At 36.7% G+C, this 22647-nt stretch overlaps 2 protein-coding genes across 5 annotated transcripts in view; one reads left to right on the top strand and one right to left on the bottom strand.

The window, feature by feature from the left end:
* Positions 1-2054, bottom strand: part of LOC135166687 (uncharacterized) — a 38034-nt gene extending 35980 nt beyond the window's left edge. Inside the window, exons 1-3 of the mRNA XM_064129203.1 lie at positions 1743-2054; positions 1566-1662; positions 231-350 (exon numbers count right to left, since the gene is read on the bottom strand). The gene's annotated coding sequence lies outside the window, so the exon portion shown is untranslated. The remainder of the gene's footprint in view (positions 1-230; positions 351-1565; positions 1663-1742) is intronic.
* The window catches only part of Dati (datilografo), a 173906-nt gene extending 151373 nt beyond the window's left edge, over positions 1-22533 (top strand). For 3 of the 4 annotated variants that reach the window (XM_064129180.1, XM_064129181.1, XM_064129179.1), the window contains 7 exons: positions 5286-5445; positions 5872-6144; positions 6227-6349; positions 6575-6709; positions 6808-7008; positions 7083-7306; positions 7471-22533. In XM_064129180.1, the coding sequence (XP_063985250.1) occupies positions 5286-5445; positions 5872-6144; positions 6227-6349; positions 6575-6709; positions 6808-7008; positions 7083-7306; positions 7471-7842 (1488 nt within the window). In that variant the 3' untranslated portion in view covers positions 7843-22533. The remainder of the gene's footprint in view (positions 1-5285; positions 5446-5871; positions 6145-6226; positions 6350-6574; positions 6710-6807; positions 7009-7082; positions 7307-7470) is intronic. The other variant, XM_064129182.1, reaches the window with a different exon arrangement.
* Positions 22534-22647: the final 114 nt, after the last annotated feature.

Genomic DNA, 22647 nt, shown 5'->3' with positions numbered 1-22647 from the left:
CGATTTTTTTTTTCTATTCGTCATCTTCATTGAAACTCACCCTCCCCTCTCCCCCACCTTGTGCAAAAAAAATCCCTTTTTTGCCGCCTCAAACGCAACTAGGGGTTGCACCCACTGTTCCATTGGGCACCTAACGCCAAATTTCATGATGAAGCATTCTCCCAATGAAATCCCTTCAACCGTATTCACTTAATCAACAAATTTTTTTTCATCAATTTTATTTCACTTACCGGCACGCTCCACTCGGAGCCGAATGACGAACCAGCCCAATCCCCTGGATAATCCTGTCTCACCCTTCAGGCAGTGAATATTTACTCGCCGATGGAAAAAAAATCTTGTCCAAACAATGGCTGAAAAAAAAATAATAAAAAAATCCCATGAATGATAAAACATCATACCCTGATTAACACGACCTTAAACATAACCTAAAACACTATTCAGCCTCGCAGAGATGCACATTTGCTCAGGGTAAGCAAGAGTGAGGCAGAAAAAAAAAGATAACCAGCATTAAATCGAAAATGACCTTGTCCGAGGTTTTTCAACCTAAAAGAAAATACAGCGTGCGTTTTTGCCGAACAAAGAGAGTCCTCTCTCCCCCACCATTGTAGCAAACGATAAAAGTATATACGATCCTCTCGTTACTTCTTTTATTCGTGCTTCGTCTTTTTTTTCTACTTAAGGGGTTATTCTCATGTGAGCATTTCAAAAAATCGATTTTTTTTTTTTTTAATATTTTGACAGTAAAACCTATTGAAAACATGCTGTGAAAAATTCAGACCGAAATTCATAGTATTTGATAAGTTACAGCTCATAGTAGCCGACGCGTCGTAAGCGATTGTCTACCAGGCTTTAAACTTTAAACGCGTTTTTCTCGAATCATCATTTTCTGAAACGGTCAAGGTCCTACAAGAAAAAGTATTCAACCGATTGCTTTAAAATTTACATATGTTGTTCTACTCATTTATAGTTATCGTCCCTACCACAATTGTTTATTTTCGACAATATCTTCATATTTTTTTTAAACGATTTGTAACGAAAAAGAACGAGATTTTCGTGATTTTTTTTTTGAAGTTCGATATTTTTTTTTGTTTTCAATGAAATTGATTATATTTGGTAGGGACGATAGCCACAGATCTACTGAATAATAATCCATTCGATTTTTTTATCTCAGACAACATGAACAGCCGTTATCATCTTGACCAGTGAACTACCTTTTTTGGTTGGGGACTACTTTGACTTAAAAAAAATATATGTTAAAAACGTAAAAAACGCCAAAAAAAAATTTTTTCGTATATTTCAAACTACAAATAAAAATATATTAAAAAATCAACATGATTGAAGGTTGTTGTCGCATAAAAAAAAAATTCCGAAAAAGTGGTAAAATATAGGCGTTCACATGAGAATAACCCCTTAAAACCAACCTACGGGTGTAGAAACTCACAAGGCAAGCAAGAAAAAGATAAGGACGGAGAATGTGAAGAAAAATAAAGAAGAAACTTGAGTTACATATCTACTCATACACCTATCCCGATAGGATGTTATATTGTTTGTATATAAGGATGTACCTAAGGTTTGTACTTGCAATCTCGAGCGAAGGTTGTCTGTGTTCCGCTGTGTGGCCTCGTCCGTAGGTCCAGTGGATGAAAAAAGAAATGATGCTGGCTGAAAAAAAAGGGAGATGAAGGTAGAAAAGAAACATTACCTCAACGAAAAAAAGATGAACAAGAACTGAAAAAAATTACCTGCGATGGTTGCAACCAAGCAACCTTGGCTCCAATGAGACCCCCATCCTCGGTGAACGATTGGCCATGCAGTGGGATGAAGTATTGGCAATATTGTTATCCGAGGTTTTTGGTTATATTTCGACAATGACCTTAATACCGATGGTGTAAGGAGGGCAACGAGTTGTTGGCCCTCAGAACCCACTGCTGCAGACACTTGTTGACCTTCTCAAATCTCCGGGTCCAGATCCTTTCCTTCTTGCGGGGGCTATTGGTCAGGATTCTTTCTTGTTCACTGGTCGAGTATGAGGAGATGCCAATGGTGGACGAATCCTGTACTGGAATCAGATCAATGGAAAATCTATCAATCCCAACAATACCAAAAAATCCAACAATCAGACGGAAAAAAGTATGGTTGTACAAAGGCGTACGTCACGCATCGCCACGCGTTTCGCTCACACCCACTTCCTTTTTACACCACTCCCTTGATGGTTGGGGTCCCCCGGGTGGCGTCCGGTTAAGCCTCTCTCATCATTAGAGGCGAACCCCGCAAGACACGTTACCAAGGTGAGGGTGCCTCCAATGGGCTCGGAGATTTGTGTCTCGTGAGGAAGCCCCGAGTGGATATCACACACCAGGGGGAGGCAGGAAGCTAAGGAATTAGGGAGTGCAATATCAGAGTACGAGAAGCATAGAGAACTTGAATTTCCACGAGACACGCACATACGATGACGTATCAAGGTGGATGGTTGAGAAAGGGGTGAGAAACGATTAGACCCGAGACTGGGGTAAGCTTGATGGGTATTGATTCGTGAGCTTGGTCCTTTGATGACTGCTCGATCAAACTTTTGAATAAGCCTTGTGTGCAATCAGACGGCCTAATAATAGAATTTCACCCTGATGATTTTTAAGGGGGAAAAAAATAACGAAGACGTATACTTTGAATCTTATTAACGAGAAGCTGTCAACATGATGCAGCAACTTTCGAAGAAACATAAATTGCGATGATTGTACTCTTTAACCAAGACAAGTCAGCAATGTTGACCAAGTGTTTAGACAAAGATAACTGCAGGAAACGACAATGAGAACAACCCTCCACCGAAGTAGTGATAAATCAGCTCATCGGTCTGATCGTTAAATTCCTCAACGATATAGCGAAATCATTCGTTGTCGCCCACGCGTTTAAAATACAGCCTTAGACTTTTAAGATTCCCCTTTGGTGTAGAAGAAGTCTCGAAGAATTACGTGGTTGAAATGGAGAAAGAAAGGCATAAGGCTGCAGAGATGCAGCAAAAAGCGTTGGACGTTAGAAGGAGTCGCAAAGTATAAAACAAAAAAGCGCAAAGGAACAGTACTGAGGCTGAGGGGAGGAGGGAGTAAAAAAAAAGGGAAAAATATATATGCACCGAAGAAGAAACCGGTTTTTTCCAGTTGGGCCAGGTCGGGGCGTCGAACCTACCGGACCACAGCCTCCCTCCGAGAATAACTTGCATGCGGCCAAGAAGATGTTTTCTATCCTTTATTTTCTGTCTTACTTACACCTCCTTCGCTTCTTCGTAAGTTTCTTATTTCTCATTTCTTATTTCTTATTCTTGTCGTTGGTTTTTTACTTCTTTTGAAACCCACGGTGAAAGAAACACACATGCAATCCATATATACGGTGAACTGCTTTAACTCAGTCTTAGGTGACCTAGGTCCGGGATTGAAAGCAGCTCGGGGAAAAAAAATGAAAAAGGAAGAATGAGTGGAGAATAAAAGGACGATGAAAGAGGGTAGGGCTAATGGGGAAAAAGATGAGTCTGTGGTATGGATTTGAGAATAAAAAAAGAACATAAACAGGAGGTTGTTTGAGTTAAAAGGGAGAGTCGCGGTGGAAAAAGAAATCGGAAGACCAAGACCATGAAAAAGTATTGGGTCATTGCCGTGTACATTCGTCTGGTTTTAGCCATTTCGCACTAGCCTACACGCTCCTATGTATTTTTCAAGTCATCCTTTTTCGGGATCTATATTCTTTTTCTTTCACTCTTCATTCTTGGGGTCTCTACTTTTGCTCGTTTAGATTACGAGGTCTCATAGGTTGTTGAACTCCGGCCGTTAGCTACACTCCAGAACCCGGAATAAGCATAAATTGTTTTTTTTTTTTGGTTTTTGTGTATAATTCTCATTGTTTTGGTTGATTTGTTTTTTGACTTCTCTGTGTTTGGATCCATGTCCCTTATGTTGTTGTTATGGTTTTTTTTTGTTATTGGGTGCATTAGAATGCGTGGCCCTAAACTCATGTGCGTTTTTTAGTTTTTCCACGGTATAATCTCTGGATTTTTGAATTATTGCCGGATCCCTATGTTAAGGACGTCTGATTTTAGAGATTAATTGTTAAGTTTACAAATTGTTTGAATACTTAAACCAAATTTTGCAGCTAATCATTGGTTCTATGCATTGCAATCACAAATCATCATTCCATAAATTTTGAAATATGATTAATGTTACAACCAAATATTGGCAACAAAATACAAGAATCCTTCGGATAATCTCAGGCAGCTTCGATGAGTCACTATTATATGCCAAACGCATACAATCGGCTGCGTCAGAGCAATGGAGATTTACCAAAAGATTCTTCTTTTGTTCACTCATTGTGAATTGAAAAAAAAATCGCAAAATAAGTACGAAAAAAAAAAATTGAATCAGTGTCAGTATGAGGCCGGTAGCGAGGTCGCACGGTCCTTGGGGAATGGAGTGATGTTGTAAAAAAAAGTAATTGCAAGACAATGACAGAAAAAATTGCTAAAGAATAATCATGATCAAGGCAGTTTCAATAATTCCAATTAAAATTGATCAGCGACTATTGAGCGCAAGTATTTGGTAACCAGTTGGTTTTTATCAGTGGAACCATCTGAGTACGCATTTCATTTGATAAGGAAGGGAGCATCTGGCAACACTGCAGAAAGTACAGAGTCAAGCGAAAGAGACCACCCACTCACTCACTCCATACCCAAAGGTTCATTACCGATACTCATTTTTGTTTTTTTTTTTTCGCTCATCCTTGGTCTCCATAGAAATACAATGTTAATGATTCGCATTGGATCTTGTTGATAGTAAGACATTGAGTCCATTGAAAGCCAGAAAAAAGTATATTTCCTCGTTGCCGGAGGAAAAAAAAATCAATTACCAACATTAATATCATTATCATAACTCTCATGCAAAGCGTAGTTGCACTGGTGGCGGCAAAATTGGCGATTAGTTTGTAATTTTGTTATAATTAATTTATTTGGTAAATTATTGCCTTAACTCTCACACTTTTTGGTATCATTCTGTTCTGTGCCCGCCTGTCCTGCTGCTTCTGGTACACACACTATAATATCTCAAAAAAAACTAAAAAAAACATCCAAATCAAATTACGAAAACAAAAAAAATGCTCCTGGGCTCGGTTATCTCTGGGGTGGCGTCTCCAACCATATCTACCGGTGTCCGCGATTACCAATGGCCGCTTCTATCACGGCGAAAAAAATCTTCTGGTCATCATGCTCCAACCTTTTTGAATCACAATACCAAAAACCAAACAAAAAGGAGTTGCAACAGCGTGTTGTGTTCCAGCAACACGCCGGCCTCATCGGCGGCCCAAATGCTACCAGCTGTCCTGTCTGTCACAAGCTCTTCTTAGGAGGTGAGGCGCTTATGGAACACATGAAGATCACCCACAAGGATCCAAATGCCTCTGGTGTTGCCAGTAAGTATCTACAGTCGTAAGATAACTTGACAATCCAATCGTGGAGAGTATATTATCATGTATCAGATGATCATTATTAAAAAATAATCAGTAATAAAAATCATATCTGACACAGATCAGATAGTATACATGTTAGGATACACGATTATGCTAGCCCTCAAGTATTTCACATATCCCCGGACTAGCTTTTGGCGCGGGCATACGTGTCTTACAATCTACGGCGTGGATACTGTTTTTGGAGTTAAACTAACATTAGACAGCAACTAATAAATCATAAGGTGGCTTTGATAAATTTTTTATGAAGCTTCATCTACATCTGTGTATGAATGACGTGAATGATTCAATAACATCAATGATCATCAGCGTGAGGAGATTGAAACGGTATAATTGTGCGAGTGAATGAGATATTCTTTATCTAAGATTAAGGCTCTTCTTGGGGTGCTTTATCCTGCTTGGCATTGACCTCGACCTTGTGTCGTACTATTGTTCCCCCTGCTGACTGCACCACCTCCGTTGCCGGGGTTTACCTAGCCAAACGAAGGACGGCCAATCATCCTTGTCCAGTTTGTGGAAAGCACTATGTCAATGAAGGAAGTCTTAGGAAACATTTGGCGTGTCATCCTGAAACTAGTCAACTCAGCACGAATCTCAGGATGTGGCCGTGTTCTGTGTGCCAAGCAGTATACACTCATGAGAGCGGTAAGCTATCATCACCATGATGATATAGATTTCCCTTCACCATTAGCATTTATCTAACGTGATTTATTTGAAATTTGTGAAGGTTTGCTGAGTCACATGGAGCATATGAGGATGGATCCTAAACACCAGTTTGCTGCACAGTATGTGCTCAGTCGAGCTGCAGCGGAGAGACGGGAGAGAGAACTCTTGGCTAGCTCTAGTTTAGGTAAGATGATTTTTACTTTAGAGCATTCACTGATTTCACATGAATAAAAAACAAACCAAAAAAACAAGTCTAAGAAAAATAGGAATTTTCTTCACACACACATATTTCACATTTGTAACAATAAATTGCCTCCACAAAACAGAAATGTATTCTCGAACCAATAAAAAATGTCAGTGGAACGGAAAAATGAATGATACCGATTGATTAATGCAATTGTTCATCCAGGGGCTGGCCTTGGTGTATTATCAGGTCAAGGAGGACCCCAAAATTTACAACAGCCACCGATGTGCCCATCTCCGTCAGCCCATTCAGACAGCAGTAGTGGTAATGGAAGATTATCGTCAGCCGGTAGTGAACCTGGTACGCTCCATTTTTTCTAATTCACCATCAGTATAATTCAAGAAAATCCTTCCCCAAATTAGTCTCAATATCTGAGCAGATTAAATTAACGAGAGCAGATTTTTGCGCAGGCACCGGTCTACTGAACAACAACAATACCAACAATAATAACAACATGACGTCACCGGGACCAAGTGGCAATAAATTGAGTGAAATGCTGAGAACAGGTAGTCAACCGAGTTCAGCGCAGCAATATCACGATGAAATGCAGTCACAACAACAGCGTATGGCCGTAATGGCTGCTGCTGTTCAGGCAGTCGGTGAGTGGTACTGATAATTAACAGGCACCTACAAGTGGAGAAGCATCAAATAAATTTGATACATTTGTCAACAGGTTTGCAAAATTCAGTGTCGCCGAATCTTTCGCCAGTTGACGTTGCGTCTCTCGCGGCGGCAATGCGAATGGGAAACAATGGGGATATGACTGGTAATGCTCAAGGCTCGACGGGACAACAGCAGCAGAATGTCCAATCTGGTGGTCAAGCTGAACAAGCCATCAGAATGCACCAGGCTGAGGCCCTCCTGAGGTCCCAAGCCGAAGCCGCCCTCAGACTTGCAGTAAGTATTAGCAATACCAAATTTATGACTTCACGTCATTAAATATTGATACTAAATGAGTCGAGTGGCATTAAGATGGTTTTCATGAAAACATTCTATATAAGGAATCCAATCACCGATAGGAATCGGCTGTCGATTAATATCTCAATGATGATGATCACCAGGTATCACAGGCCGCAGCAGCAGCAGCAGCAAGTTCAGCGGTGAACAGTGACATGAGGCATCATCTTGGACAGCACAATGGTGGTAGTACGTCCGGTATGTCTGGCCATCACGGCAATCAACAGCTGTCACAGCCAGACAGTTTATCACCGGACTTAGGTAAGTCGAGCCAGATGATGAGGAGCCACGGTGAAGACATACAATCCACCAACAAGCGCGTACGACTAACCGCTAGCCTGATTCCATCATCAGGGGAGGCGCTTAGACTACAGGAGCAACGATTAGAGCAGGCACTGAGGCTACACGGTGATCCACGTGCACTTGGCTTCACCCTCCAGCACGTTGTTAATCAGCAGAACAATCAGCAACCATGAAAGTTCAGTTACTACTGAGACGAGTGGACCCCTTGGACAAATGACATGTCCTTGCCGCTTGAACGTGATCAGATGCAACAATTGCATCAGCAAAATCAATTGCATCAACAGATACAATTGCAACAACAGCAGATGCAACAGCAGGATCAGCAACGTTCAACGCCGATGGATGATCAGCAGCAAATAACATCAGTTATTGCTAACGATGGTCAGCATCTTGGGGACAGAGGAGTCAAGAGGAAGGCCGACGACATGGCGGCCGGTGAGAATACTCAGAGTTAATTCTCACATTTAAACATACTATTGACCTATTGATTGTCCTTCCACCCTTGTCCAAGTGTGGTCACTATCGCATACACTCGCTGTCTCAGCAGTACAAATTTACATGAATATTCTATACTTATTCATCAATATCATTAAACTGACAATACATAACTTGTGAATAAAATTGGCTTTTGTCTTCCATATTGAAAAGTGAGAAACACATTTACATCGCACTGTGTAATAAAGGAATGATCAACTTGAGCCACTTCAGTTCACAATGAGTCGATGACATTTGATTCAATCATCAGATCTCAATGACTATTTAAATAATCATTCAAATATTCCAGTCGTCATACGACTTGACGTTGAACTATGTCTGTAATATTGACAAGCTGGGTAATCGATTACCCACTCACGTGCCATAATATTTGTGCAGAATTCTTAACACCAGGAGATATTGGGTAATCATCCAATTTTCTTTTGGTGAATTGAACCAGGTACTATAGCCTTAGTACAAGAGTGTTGAGTTATAACAGCGATGGATTTTTCGGTTATTAATCTCACGGGCGATTACACCGAATTACCATTCACGACCAACGACTCAATTTACTGTAATGCATGTATCCAAAATCAATGGAAACACTTGAATTTTTCCATTAAAACTCCAAAACGGGATTTAAATGTTAATGATGGATTAGTTCTTAAAACATTTCAACTAAAATGGTGTCAAAACCAGGTGCGCGAAATCGCGAATAAACAGTGTATAATAAAAATAACGCGAAGAAAATCAACAGATACGTGAATAATTCGCGCAATTTGTCAATGATTTAATAGATAAATGTACAGACCGACTTAACTGTATTTGACGGACGTATCTTGACTGAGTATAAGAACGAAAAAACAAATTTACAATGTCTCAAAACACTTTGTACACACTATAAATAAATAATATACGGTAATACACTTATACATAATTACACGATATGAACAATGAACGAACAATTACGCTGATAGGCGATTCATAAGGGTCACCTATTGGTGTGTGTGCGCATTGCTGACTATATAAAAATCCCACAATACATGAGTGCTCGGCGTGGCACAAAAACTATTAGTCGATAAGAAACGAAACAAACAAATATTATTACAAACAGTTATATTATATATATTATATATACATACGAGAATCTAAGGTGAATTTCAAACGAGAGAGGAACACATACACGCTGTATAAATAACAAAAATAATTAGTAACAGCGAAAAGAGTGAAGTTTTTTTTTCTTTTCACACGTGAGATTCAAACACAATGATGAATTCAGAGAGATAAAAAAAAAATAAAAAAAACTAAATGCTAAATATTATATATATGAAAATATTATAAATAATTGAATATAGGGTCTATGAAGTTTAGGTTTAAATAAATGAATAAATAGAATTTGAATAAAATGCGTGCGTGGGGGTGTGCACGAGTGTTTGCGTGGCAATTTTTTGCTTTTCCTTCGATAATAATTTTTTCCTGGGTCTGAATTCTATGTGAAGAAAAATGCAAAAAAAAAAATAATTTAAAAAAGTGCCTGAATGCGGATAAATGTGAAAATGCGTCGGTGTGAGTGAATAATTTTTTCCGTTCATTCCCACAGATTTATAAATTTGTTTTTTCTTTTGGTCGTAAACTGTCGGATATCCCACGCGAATGCTTGTGCACACAATTTAATGAATGAGAAATTGAGAGATTAAATAAAAAGAAATAAAAGATGAGCGTTAAAATATGTGAGTGAGAATTTAGAGTCCTGTGTGCTTGAGGTAATCTGAGGTCCTGTGATCGTTAATAAGCGAAATATTTTTTTATTTCCGATAAAAAAGATGAAAAATAATAAGAAAAAAAGTGGGTAAACACGTTACACTTTGTGCGTCGTTTCGAATCTTTTAAAAAAAACCTTTGCAATATAAATATCGTTACGTTCTCGCAATATTAAGCAAAAAAGTTTAAAAGAAAAAAATACAAGAAGGGAAGACTCGAGTGGGAGAACAAGTTATAAAATGATAAAGACGAAAAAACAAAACGATTATGCGAACGAAAATATAAAAGTCCGTGAATTTTTCAATTTCCGCCGGTGAGGTGGCGCGTACCCTTGCGTTTAGATAATGGTAATTGGTCGTCCGTGCTCTCTCGGTATTGGGGAACTACTAAATCGTTGAAAGTGTTAGGCATTTCAAGTATTATGATCCGTTAAAATGGACATCATAAAGTGCGACAATATAAACGGAAAATTATCAGTCAAGGGGAGGCCGCGGTGAACCTCTAACGTTGCAGGAACTTTTCTATTTAAAAAACTGCAAAAAATTAATTCCAAACCTTTTAATCATATTTTTACTTCAATTTTGCTGTCGATCTATTGACGAAGGGAATTCTAATTCCTTTGAAATTCCCATTTTCCGAGTTTTTAAACCCTCTTTAACCCTCCATTTGGACTCTTGACTTCGACGATTCCCTGCAACATTGAAATTTCACCGCGACCTCCTCTCGATTTTCGCGAAAAATTCTTAGAAAAAAAAACTAGAAATTGCAGATTGAAGAGTGCGGAATAAATGGAAGCGTGCCGAATTTCGTTCTGCCCTAGGCCCACTCCCCCCCTCCTAAATTCCCCTCCTCGCAACTTCGAGAATAAATCTCTCCTACAATTATCTTTCAAACTGAAAAATCTAGATCACAACGGAATGACAAAATGTCTCGGCCAGCAATTGGATATAAATATTTCGGGGAAATAAAATAATTTACGCTTTATGAATTTCAAACATGTTCTCCAATCGCGCTAATAAACTGAGGACAAAACGAAAACTACCAAAAGGGATCGTATTAGGAAGATTCAGAACAAATAAATCGTCTTTATTGATACATATATGATAACACTCAAGGCTTCTCACTATCCGAATGAGATAAGAAACGCCAATGGATTCATCGTAAAAGCTACAGTTTTGCGTCCAGATCGATTTGATTCATCAGCTGGGCCTCGATAAAACGACCATATTTTTGTCAAATTTCCCTGATCCTGATGGACTCCCACCACCCAGAGTATAAATTAAAATTATAATAACTCTAATCGATCTGGATTGCCTCCGTTTTATCTTCCCAACGATTTTTTACGTTACAGCGTGTTTTTCCTACGGATAAATTTTTCCTTCTGTTGTCTGATTAATGTACATACACCGCAGGATGAAAAAAAAATTACCGCAGAACGAGCAGTTGAACCGCAGTTAATGCCCATAAATCATAATGCAAAATAGGATTAGGTTTGTCAGTGTAAATACCTAAAGCGTATTGAGCGGGTGCATACCCCCGTTAATCGCAACCAACGTAATACTTTTTAATCGCAAACGATGATAAAGATATAATAAAAAAACATGCAGAATACCGTGCTTTATTTGATCGTTTGTTATCGAACGGTCCGACAAGCAATTTTATCATTTCATTAATTTTTTTACTCTCGACACAGAAACACACACGCACACTATGAAATTCATTAAATTTACCAATACGGCATTGCGATGGATTGTACAGATAGGATAGATGTAAGCCTTTAAAGTGAAGAAAAGAAATAACACACGTTTTTACACACTTTGAGAAAATGGAAGTGAAAAATCCACACCAACATTATGGGCACGATAAACTGGCCTTTGCAATCAGGGTAGGGACCAATCTGTATATGTTGTCGTTTACATCTAATAAGTTGGCAGTGAAAAATTTTATTTATGGTACTAGTGACAATACAGGGACTCTCTCCGTAAATTTTTCCCGGAAAAAAATCCCATCTTGCATTTTTTAATACTGAAATTCCTTTATGAGAGAAATGAAATTGATTGAAATTATTTTTCGAAAAATCCAGGCGCAATTCCACGCGGTAAAAATCGATAAGAGAAATTAATTTGAACGGAAGAATTCGTCGAGGGAAAATCCCGGGAATTTTACAATGGAAAAAAAACTTGCGCACAAAACTACCTTTTTCTCACAAGTACCATAATATATCGTACGATCAATGTGGAAAAATGTATTTTCCTGACGGGTGTGACCCTCACACACGTCAGCAACAACTTTTTTTCACTTGTGTCGAAATGTACTATTTCCTTTCAATATTTCACGCTTTTTCCTCTCTTCATTACTTTCCATTCCCTCTTACGAAGTATCCAATGTCCTTCCAACGAAATTCCAAAGATATTTTTTGTGAAATTTATTTCGGACGCACCATAAAATTACGGATAATGATAATTCCGTGGTAACGAGGCAATAATTTACCGAAAAATTGTGATTATTATTATTTCGCGATTGAGATGAATGTGATTGTGCTATGATATTATTATTTTCACGATGAATGAACAATGGGAGGGAACCTTAAGGTCAATTTGCATAGGATATTCGGAAACATAAGACAAGAGATTTTCAAAGGATGTGTAATTCATTGTCTCTGGCTTTTGCAGCCGCTGAGTTGAACTGATTTTTTTTAGTGGCAATCCATAGAGAATATATAATTCAACTATTGTTTATCGGTCCCTGAGAGCAGACGAAAAAAAAAAATTGAGTAACAAATAAATAAACGAACACGTGTTGAAAACACCATCGACCACAACACCGTGATTTGATGAGCAAAAAAAATGAACATCTAAAAAACGAAAATTAGTAACAACAAACATGAAACAACAGAGAATAACACCTGCACGCCGTAAATCCTTCATGACCACACAAAGCCATGGAACGATTGACTGACGACAGAAGTTTAAACCGGTGCATCCTGCCGTGCGCCGAGGGTCAATTTTCTGAGGTTTCCATTGAGAAAAAGAAAAAAGCCCAGAAAAATAATACCCCGAGGCGCCGAAGCGTGCTCCGCGAACGTGTACAATATTAATTTTTTTTTAACAAAAAAAAAAGTAACATTGCAAGAAAAAATAAAACTCCAAAGACAAGAAAAAAAAAATTGAATTGAATGAAAATTCACACACACACACAGGTACAATAGCTCGTAGTGTATGTTCTGTAATCGAAGAAAGACAAAAAAATGAAAAAAATAAAAAAAAAATAACGACGCGACGTTGCCGACGCGTCTAAAAAAATAAAAAAAATAAAAAATAATTTACAAATATATTGATTTACATATGCCCGTAACTCATAAGGGGGTGAGAGTGGCGCAGTCACTTTGCGGATTCTCTGGGGATACGTGAAGGTACAAGGGACTGAAGGATTAAAATATACAACAGTTGATATTTCCATCCGAGCGCTTGATAATTTCCCATTCATAAAAACATTATTGTCTACTGTCGTTCGATGATAACTCAACGACGCGCGGGAAAATCAACCGGGGATGAAAAATCATTTTCACCCTATCCTTGGAGTCCAAATGAAAGTGAAAACAATTCAACGAGTGAAATAATAAATATAACAGTAACGTATATCCGAAGAATCGCAGTGCAAAGTTAACTTGAAACGACCGCAAAACATCACCCCGCCAACCATAATCTTAATCTCTTCATGTAAATTGCTAAATGTTTATAACTAAAAAAAATTAATGCCATAGCCCGGATGCGCTGGTGTATACTCCCAGCGCATACACACTCACAAATACGACTCGACCTCGAATTAAACCGAAAGGATAAAAAAAAATAAATCCGCGACTTCAGTTGTTTGTAACCGCGGTAAAATTGGTAAAACAGATACCAAGACACCAAATAATCAAAATATTTTTTAACAATGAAAATATTTAAGAATACAAATGATACAGACATCTAAAGCGTCAGCTCCATAATTGAAAAAAATAATAATAATACAGAAAGACACAGTTGAAAGGAGAATTCAATCATTCGCGTTTGTTGCCCACTTCGCGAATGACATTCTCGAATAAAAAGCCCTGGTTCTCGGAGTGCGCTCTCCCGTGCGCACTCGGAAACACACTTCTCATACACGGGGAACATTGTTTGTCTGGACATACGTCCAAATCATTCCAATGATCCTCACAAGATTTACACACACGCACACAGCACTTTACACTATGATAAAAAAAAATATACAATTACACATTGATAACACTTAATTACACAGTTACACACTACGGATATGTAAAGCCAATTGTTTTTGTAAATTGTCCAAATAACTTTCGATAAATTACGGATACATCCAAGTTGAGAGAGAAAAATTTCAGGAAAAAAAAAGGGAGAGAAAATTCCATGAAATTTCGGCCACCTTATCACTGTACTTTTTCGTTAGTTCAGGGACGCTACCGCTGCGTGGCGCCACTTGACAAATTCCAAGTCAAAAATAAGCGAAAGAATATGGAAAAAAAACTATTGATAAATTAATTACCATTAATCGAATATACGACGTTTGTGGATTCGTCGGAAATTCGCGGCCTTTGGCATACGTTTGGATGCATTGAGAGGAATTAAAATCGAGATTACACGTTATCGATTAATGTGTCACTCGAGTTTGTTGTCCATGCACCATTAAACTCACGATTATGACGATAATATACACCCGAATGTGACAAATAATTGAGAGCATGATGATTAACGTGAAGCATGAGGCAATAACACGCATAAAAATATAAAAATCTCATGAATAAATAATGTTTCCAGCTGATTGTGATAATCATCGTGCTTATCGATAAATTCCGCCATTACGAATACACCAAGAATGATGGACTTAAGAGCAACGGCTTAGAGAGCCATTGTTTCAGGCTAAATAAATGATTAAAAAAAAGGCGAACGAATATTTAAACAATGGAAAACAGATGAAAATAAGAAAAAAAGTAATGATAACAGTGTTTGTTTGTTTTATCCAACGGGTTTTAATTTTTTAATGAAATAATCTTACTATTTGAATCAGCATGGCTATACAAACCAAAAGGACCTCTGTGGATTAAAAAAAGTGATAATCCTGCCGAGCTTTGCCTCCATTTGTATACCGTGTGATTCCGATGAAGAATAAAAAAAGAGCAGTGAAAAAAAAAATAATAACCGTAAAGTGCGCAGCATATATGAAAACCGACAGTCTATAGCAGTGCGAGCGTTTCGGCGACTGGACGCGTTTTCACGCGTCCATTACAGTCTTGACCGAGCCTCCGTGATTAAAAACCGGAATAAGTTGTTTAAATGTCCACTATATAATCAAGAGTCATAGTTGTTAAGGCGGTGAGCTCAAACTTCGTGAAATCTGATGTCATTTCAAATTAATCATGAATTATCGTGGAAAAAAACAGTGAAGAATTGAGATTTGAGGTTATGCAGTGAGACGGTGACCAGTAGAATTAACGATGTTTGAAGCTATCATTGAGGTTAGATCTCACCGCGAGGCCCACAGATGGAGCTACCGATCAATGCCCAGACAATGATGATGGCGGCTCCATATGGCAAGGGCCCTTGATTTTTTCGAAATATTCTCCAGAGCTTTTGTTCACGGGAATATGTTGATTTTTTCACCCACAACCCAATGACCCCAAAATGGCTTCCGAGCCATTAGTCCTGCGCATGCGTGTCCGAGGTGCTTAAGACCGGGTCCAAAGAGGAAAATTTATTGTCGAAATTTTTTTGGAAATTAACGACAAGTCAAGGAGTCAAAATGACAATAAAATATTGTATAACTTCGCTTCAGATCGCGGTTTGGCGGTAGATTTGAGAGTTAGTTCTCTTATTTTTTGGAATAACGTCATTGATGATGATAAAGTACCACTAAGTGAGTGCCTCCGTAAGGGTTAATAATGGTTTTTTTCCGTTACAGTGAACAATCTTCAATTTAACTCAGAAATATAAACTCAGCAAAGTAGTAGAAACAAATGCATACAATAGTAGAACAGTAATTAAACAAATGATGTACCACAATTAAAGTTAGCCAGTTAAGTAAGGAAGAAAAAGAACAAAGTAATCAACCAGAGATGATATACTCAATGTTGTCTTTTTTCCGCTCGTCGTGTGCCGCTTAGTTTCATTACTTTGTGCCAAAATAACAACCATCTTCCGATAGTTTTGCCAGCAAAATCATTCCCTATTGTTTCAATCTTACATTAAAAGTAACTCAAATTCCAGAATAAAGTAAATTGACATTTTTCTTCATACAAAAAAAAAAATACGAGCGGAAATTCTCCCAATTGTACCAATAAAGATAAATGTATTGAGTGTTCGTAGTGATTTAGATTTTATGCAGGCAAAGTAATTAAATGCAGTCGTAATACTCAATTTAACTCAGCAAATAAGGAATTATGAAGAATAATTGATACATTAACAGATAATTTGACAAAAATCCTTCTCAATCGTCATCTCAGAATAATTCTTCCCATAATCTCCCGGTCCCTAACCACTTCGCCATGTCAAGTTTTCAGGAAAATCAATATTTAAACTTTAATATTAAAAAAAAACCATCAGTGAGAGTAATCCTTACAGAATCGCATAAACCACAGCAGACAAACATATAATTAATAAACGTTTATCCGGATTAGATTTAAGATTAAGCAGCAAATCATGACGCACCAATGGCAGTCATGTACCGTCGTTTTTAATACGCAGAGGCACACACTAGAGGGCAGTAAGTGACTCGGGACTCGGATACGAATCGTCAGGACGTCGTACGTTCGACGGGCGTTCAGGAATCAAAAAAAAAAATCCTGAGACACTGAGACCGTTCATTCTGATTAAAGAATTTTTAGAGGTCGCATGAGAGCCTCGTGCTACGGTCCGACATCTTGTGATGACGGTCGTGACACGAGATCTCACCTTGAAATGATAAATCAAAGATGGCGGCGATAGTGTGCGTCCGGCGAACGTACGGACACATCCCCAATCCCTCAATATCCCAGGAAAAATTTTTCATTAGTAATTTCAAGTGCATAAAAGAACAATACTTGAGTTCACTTCACTTATGACATTTGCTTTCAACACAATACAAACTTCCCCCTACCCTCTGCCCCCCACCACAAAATACCCAGCAAAAAAAGTTAATGAATACAAATATCCCCTGCAGAGAATAAAAATTCATTAAAAAATTGTATTGAAAGAAAAGGAAAAAAGCTCAAGGAAGTCCCTCACCCCCCACTTCAACTAAATTTCACATACGCGTTTGTTCAAGTTCGTTCGCGAGGTTCCAAGGAATTTTTTTTGTTGAGAGAACTGACGCCAGATGTCACTCATCTGCATTTCCGTATTCATGGATTATTCATCGTGAAACATTGAAAATTACAACTAAATTATTTGAGACTAATTTTTCAACGATGAGGACCTCTTTCAGGCTTTCGAAAGTCGACATTTGGAATGAAAATTTTTCAAAATAGATGAGTGACGCCTGTCAGTGTTCTCTGATAAACGGCGAACGTTAAGTTTCAGACTTCAGACTTTTACGTACAGTTAGTTACCAGTTTACTACAGCGCAAGTTATTGTTAATTTTTGATCAGTGTCATTCGTCTTGGATGAAGGAAAACAATTCATCCGATCCGATTGACATTGTGGTTAATGATATTTATTGAGTTTGGTCAAAGTCCCCTTTTGGGCATACATACCGACGCATTGTGAGTCCCCCTGGTGACGTCAACGATCCCATCGGTTCCATAACCTGAAAACAAAAAGTAATCATCCGTGAATTTTTCGAGAGGTCAGAGCCATGAAACTGAAATTTTATTCTAGTCAAAAAAAAAAGAAGGTACAAAGCCAGATGAGCATAAATCGGTACTTATTTTCAAAATGGCGGAGAACTGAGGGAAAAAAATTGATAGAAATAAACGGATGAAGATCCAGAGCAACAAATTTAACCATCTGAAGAAAAGAAAAAGGTTATGTCACCCCAAGATGGCGGCCAAATGGGACCATTCATTGAGAGTAAAAATGAATTGAAGAACCGCGTTGACAACACAAAATAGCCTCTTTTACGTTTCGTCGTTCTCGAGCCGTTGAATGAAAGAATTCGACAAATCGATTCTTTTGAAGAGAAAACTTAAAAAAAATATGGATTTGAAATAATGACATACTTTGAAGAAACGGATGTACGGTGCGAATGAATCTTTGAAAAATAAACTTCGGTTGTCCTTTGTTTTTATTGAGCGTACAATTGACGAGACGCTAGCCCCCCGAAGACGCGGACATCGCTGGCCACGCAGATATCGCTCGACGCGACATCTGCCGGCTGAACAACAAGATGAACAACAGAACCGTTTGATGGTCCGCGATATTCACGCCTGTCGAATCAACTGAGGTCCGTTGACCTGCGATATACAATGATTATACACGAAGAAATATTACACTGACAATTGAAGGCGTATTTTCTAGACAGTGAAAATAAATAAATGGCCATAACCTGAAACCGAAACAAGTCTGTGAAATCAGCATCACATACTCTGATATTTCTCCTACATCACCCCTTCTTCGTTTACAATAAAAAAAAAAAACAAATACATTACACATATATTGACACATTAATATACGCGAACAAAATTCTACGTCTATTTTTTTTTGTTAGATCACTTAAGTAAGACTTGTTCGAATGATTTTCACACACTCCCGAACCCCTCCGAATATTCTTATCTCGTAACTATTGTTAAAACGTTTCCACTAAATTAAAAAAATCCATGATAAACACGCGAACCGTTAATAGTAATAACTAAATCATAAAACCCGGAAAAAATTGATTCACCACCATAAACCCGAATGCTTAAAAATTAATTATTGAATTAGTACTACGTAGTTGGAGTTGAAGCAGTGGGAGTTTGCAACTTGTCATTAATTAAGCGTTCATTGCATAATTAAAGAATGAAAAATACTCTTCACTTATGTTTAATTTAAAAAATTGCATTTGCAACTGCCTCCACCGCCGATAGTCCAGAAAATGGGACCTGTCGAGGGTTGATTTGAATAAAATTAACGCCGTTGACAATCGCCGGATGGACTTAACGTTATGTTTGCTAGTCACAATTGGTTTATAAAAACAACAACAAAACGATGAAGCAAGCTAGATTAAAGCATAAATATTTTTGTTTTATTATCTAATTTGTAGTTTATAATGTTGCTCCGAATTTTAATAATTCCACGGAAGGCAACTGTCTATTAGTTACTATTTCTTCAGCATTTTATTTTGTTTCAGTAGAGTGAATGCTAAAATAATAAGAATCGATAACATTCGTTTTTTTTTATTATTGTGTGAAATGTGTTGAGAAAATGGCGCAGCCACCTCTGCTGCTACTACTACTACGACTACTAGTAATTTTACCACTAAAGGAAAACGTAATTTTTATCGACTAAGGAAAGAAAAACTAGATTTATCCTAGATTATTAATTTCATTATCACTATGATTGTCATTATTATATTTATAGAAAACAAAGCCCCGTGTTGTCTTCTACGTATTTGTTCGCGTGTGTTTATTTTTTCCTTATTATTATTTTTTCTGTTATTGGATGTGATAATATCTAGTTTCGTGTGTCTTCTCGAGGGAAGATTGAAATTTAAACAATTGTGCAAAATGTCAAATCTTTAAAATACGCTGGACATTGTCACACGAAATTTAACACGTGCATTTATATTGGAGGATGATGATGCCAATTATTGTTAATTATTACGTTTTATTTTGAATAATTCAGTTTAATTTTGAATATTGGAAAATATATTTTTTTGAGAAACAGGAAAAATAAATTTTCTGGGTGAATATAAATAATGATAAATAACTCATGGTGAAAAATTATTGAATAAATTCCGATTAATGACCACTACTAGTTACTCAGTTAAACTTAGTTCATAAAAAATTTTTTGGAGAGCTATTATTGTCTATAAAATAGTTAATCGGTATTCTCTAATTTCTCCAATTCTCTTTGTCTTTAAACTGATTCAAGCATTTTTCGTAATAAGATTGTTATCAAGTGTTTCGAAATAGCATGATTTGTACAATTAGAGTAATATTGTTGACTGTTAATGTAAAAAATGAATGAAAAAAGTAACAAAACAACAAATAAAACGTATATTGTGACAATTTGTCACGTGAATGTGCAATTTCGAATCAATTGATTGCAAAAGATATTGGAAAAATTTGCTAAAGTCATTGTTTCGTATGTATCCTTCGGTTACGATTGAGTTCACGTATTGACATGATGCTATGATTTAATATGCAATATTATCACGATCCAGTTATGGATGCCGAACAAAAATATTTCGAGTAAGAAGAGTTGAAGACTTTTATGTACACGTGCAAAAAAAATTGTGGAAAACCTCCTGGCAGTTCGGTTTGAAAAACATTAAATATTAAATATTTTTGGACAGTTCAATCTATTGAGGTATTTTCTAGAGAATTTCCGAAGCTCAAATCTTCTAATTTTCTTTTATTCAATTTTCTTATCGAAAAGAGGACAAAAGTTATATCTAGTGAAGTAGCTAATTAAGTAATTACGATGAATTGATTGATTCAATCAATGTAGTGAATTAATTAGGTAGAAATCCAATAGATTTTTTACTGTGCTGGGCAGATATTTCCACGAATTTTTTTTGCACATGTATTTTTATTTTATTCGATTAAACGAACTTCTGTAAATTTTACAACCCTTGGACTGATTGAAATTCATACAGTTCGGAGCGCATAATATTGAATTTTGTAAATAGGTACTTTCAAAAAGGAATGACAACTGAAAATTGTTGAAAAATCACGACAAGAGGACTTTTACGAGAACTAGGCAAATGTTTAGGCTAACCTCAACCAATCATTACTGAAATTTAAGAAGAGAGAGTGTTTCGAGTGAGAGATTTTTTTCCAGGAACAAAAAGAAAAAATCCAACGGTAATTGTGTAGAATTAGACTAAGGAGAGCGATTACGAAAGAAATAAAAATTCACAAAGAATGGTCTTTTGAGCTTCCAAGTTTATCCAAATGGGGGCGTCATCTTATCTGCTGCCAAATTCACGTCTTTTAAACAGCTTATAATTCTTTTGATATTTGGTGAATGGTGAAAAAAATTATTAATTGTACAGATGAAAATTATTAAAATTGTCTCGAGATGCTGAAAATAAAATATTCGATATCTTGTAAATAAGAGTGGCAATTTACCTAAATGGAGAGAAAAATAAAATGTAGAAATTAAGGTTTTGATGCGTCTCGAGATAGTGAGGAAAGTGACGCCATCCTTGGACTGACTTTTTGCTCTGTATTAAAATTAAGATTTTAGAAATAAAATTGAAAGGGGAGTGTTTAAAACTGTGAATGGAGTTTTTTCGAGAATTTAAAATTATTGAATGTGTGGAATTATCAAATGAAAAATGATGTGAAAAATTTTTTCGGTGATTGCGTGAGGTATGAGAGGAACAAAATTTTATTACCAAGTGGACTAGAAATCGCAATCGATGGGCATTATTAAATGAAACAAAAAAAAAAACATACATTTCGGAGCATCTTTTTGAATGATAAAAATATGGTAAAAATATCCAAAAAGAGCGTCCAAAATTGTACCTATTTTAATTTTACAAATGATTACGAGTTGATATTTATGCGACGACGACCCAATGATTTATTACAAGAAACAAAAAAATGTAATATTAAAAATAAACAGTTAATTTCACTGTCATATAATTGTAAAGCGAAAAAAATAATAATTGAGGAGGGGATGAAAAATCGTAACAAAATTATGGCGTTGTATCTATATACGGAAGTGATGATATAATGTATTTGAGTCGTGATTATGTATAGTTAAGGCTTAAGTCGATAAGTGTGAAAAAAACACTGAAATACACACACACGAGAAAATTAACATTTTAGGCAAAAAAAATGCAAAAATTAATTATCGGTAACTATTAATCTGGGAGGGATGGTTCTCCCGGTATAATCATTGTACATTGTATGTTGACAGGAGCGTTTCCCCTATGAAGAATCTTTTTTCCTGAAGATGTTTAAATGAAAATTAACTATACGAAAAACTGATGGGAAAATGACAGGAACAATGGGAAAAGGGAATCGATGACTTTATTCGGACTACTTTGGAGTTTCTTTCGCATGAAAAAAAAATTCAATTTCACGGACGAAAATCTAGGAGAGAAAAATTATTAATGAAGATACTCAACATATCGGGGAATAAAAATAACCAAATGACATGTATTAAAATTCCACTCGCCAGAGTTCCTCTTCTCCATTTTTCTTGTTCTTTCTGTCTAAAAAAACATTTCACGAGAAAAAAAAGCAAAAAATCTGAAAAATCCACTATCAATTTTCCCCTCCTTCCCCTATATGAATGAATGGATTTGCAAGGGAAAAATATGAATCCACCAAAAAAAGCTGTAAGAGGGAAAAAAAAATATCATCGATTTGTAAAAGAACGACTAAAAGTGAATTATTCGTCGGACTGTAGGGACATTTTTGCATTAATTGTGTAAACACGAGAACATTTATGATGTAAAAGGTATTTAAATAAAAAGAAAAAAAGTAAAATAAAAAAAACAATGTCAAAATTTTGTCCACTAACAACAAGACTAACGAGAGTAACTCGAATGACAAAATCGTTAATGATAATTTTCCTCAATTGTCCCGAATTGTTTCCCCCAATTATTACCGTTT

This window comes from Diachasmimorpha longicaudata, chromosome 10 (assembly GCF_034640455.1).
Source record: "Diachasmimorpha longicaudata isolate KC_UGA_2023 chromosome 10, iyDiaLong2, whole genome shotgun sequence".
Lineage (NCBI taxonomy): Eukaryota > Metazoa > Arthropoda > Insecta > Hymenoptera > Braconidae > Diachasmimorpha > Diachasmimorpha longicaudata.
This window is presented reverse-complemented; position numbering and strand designations above follow the sequence as displayed.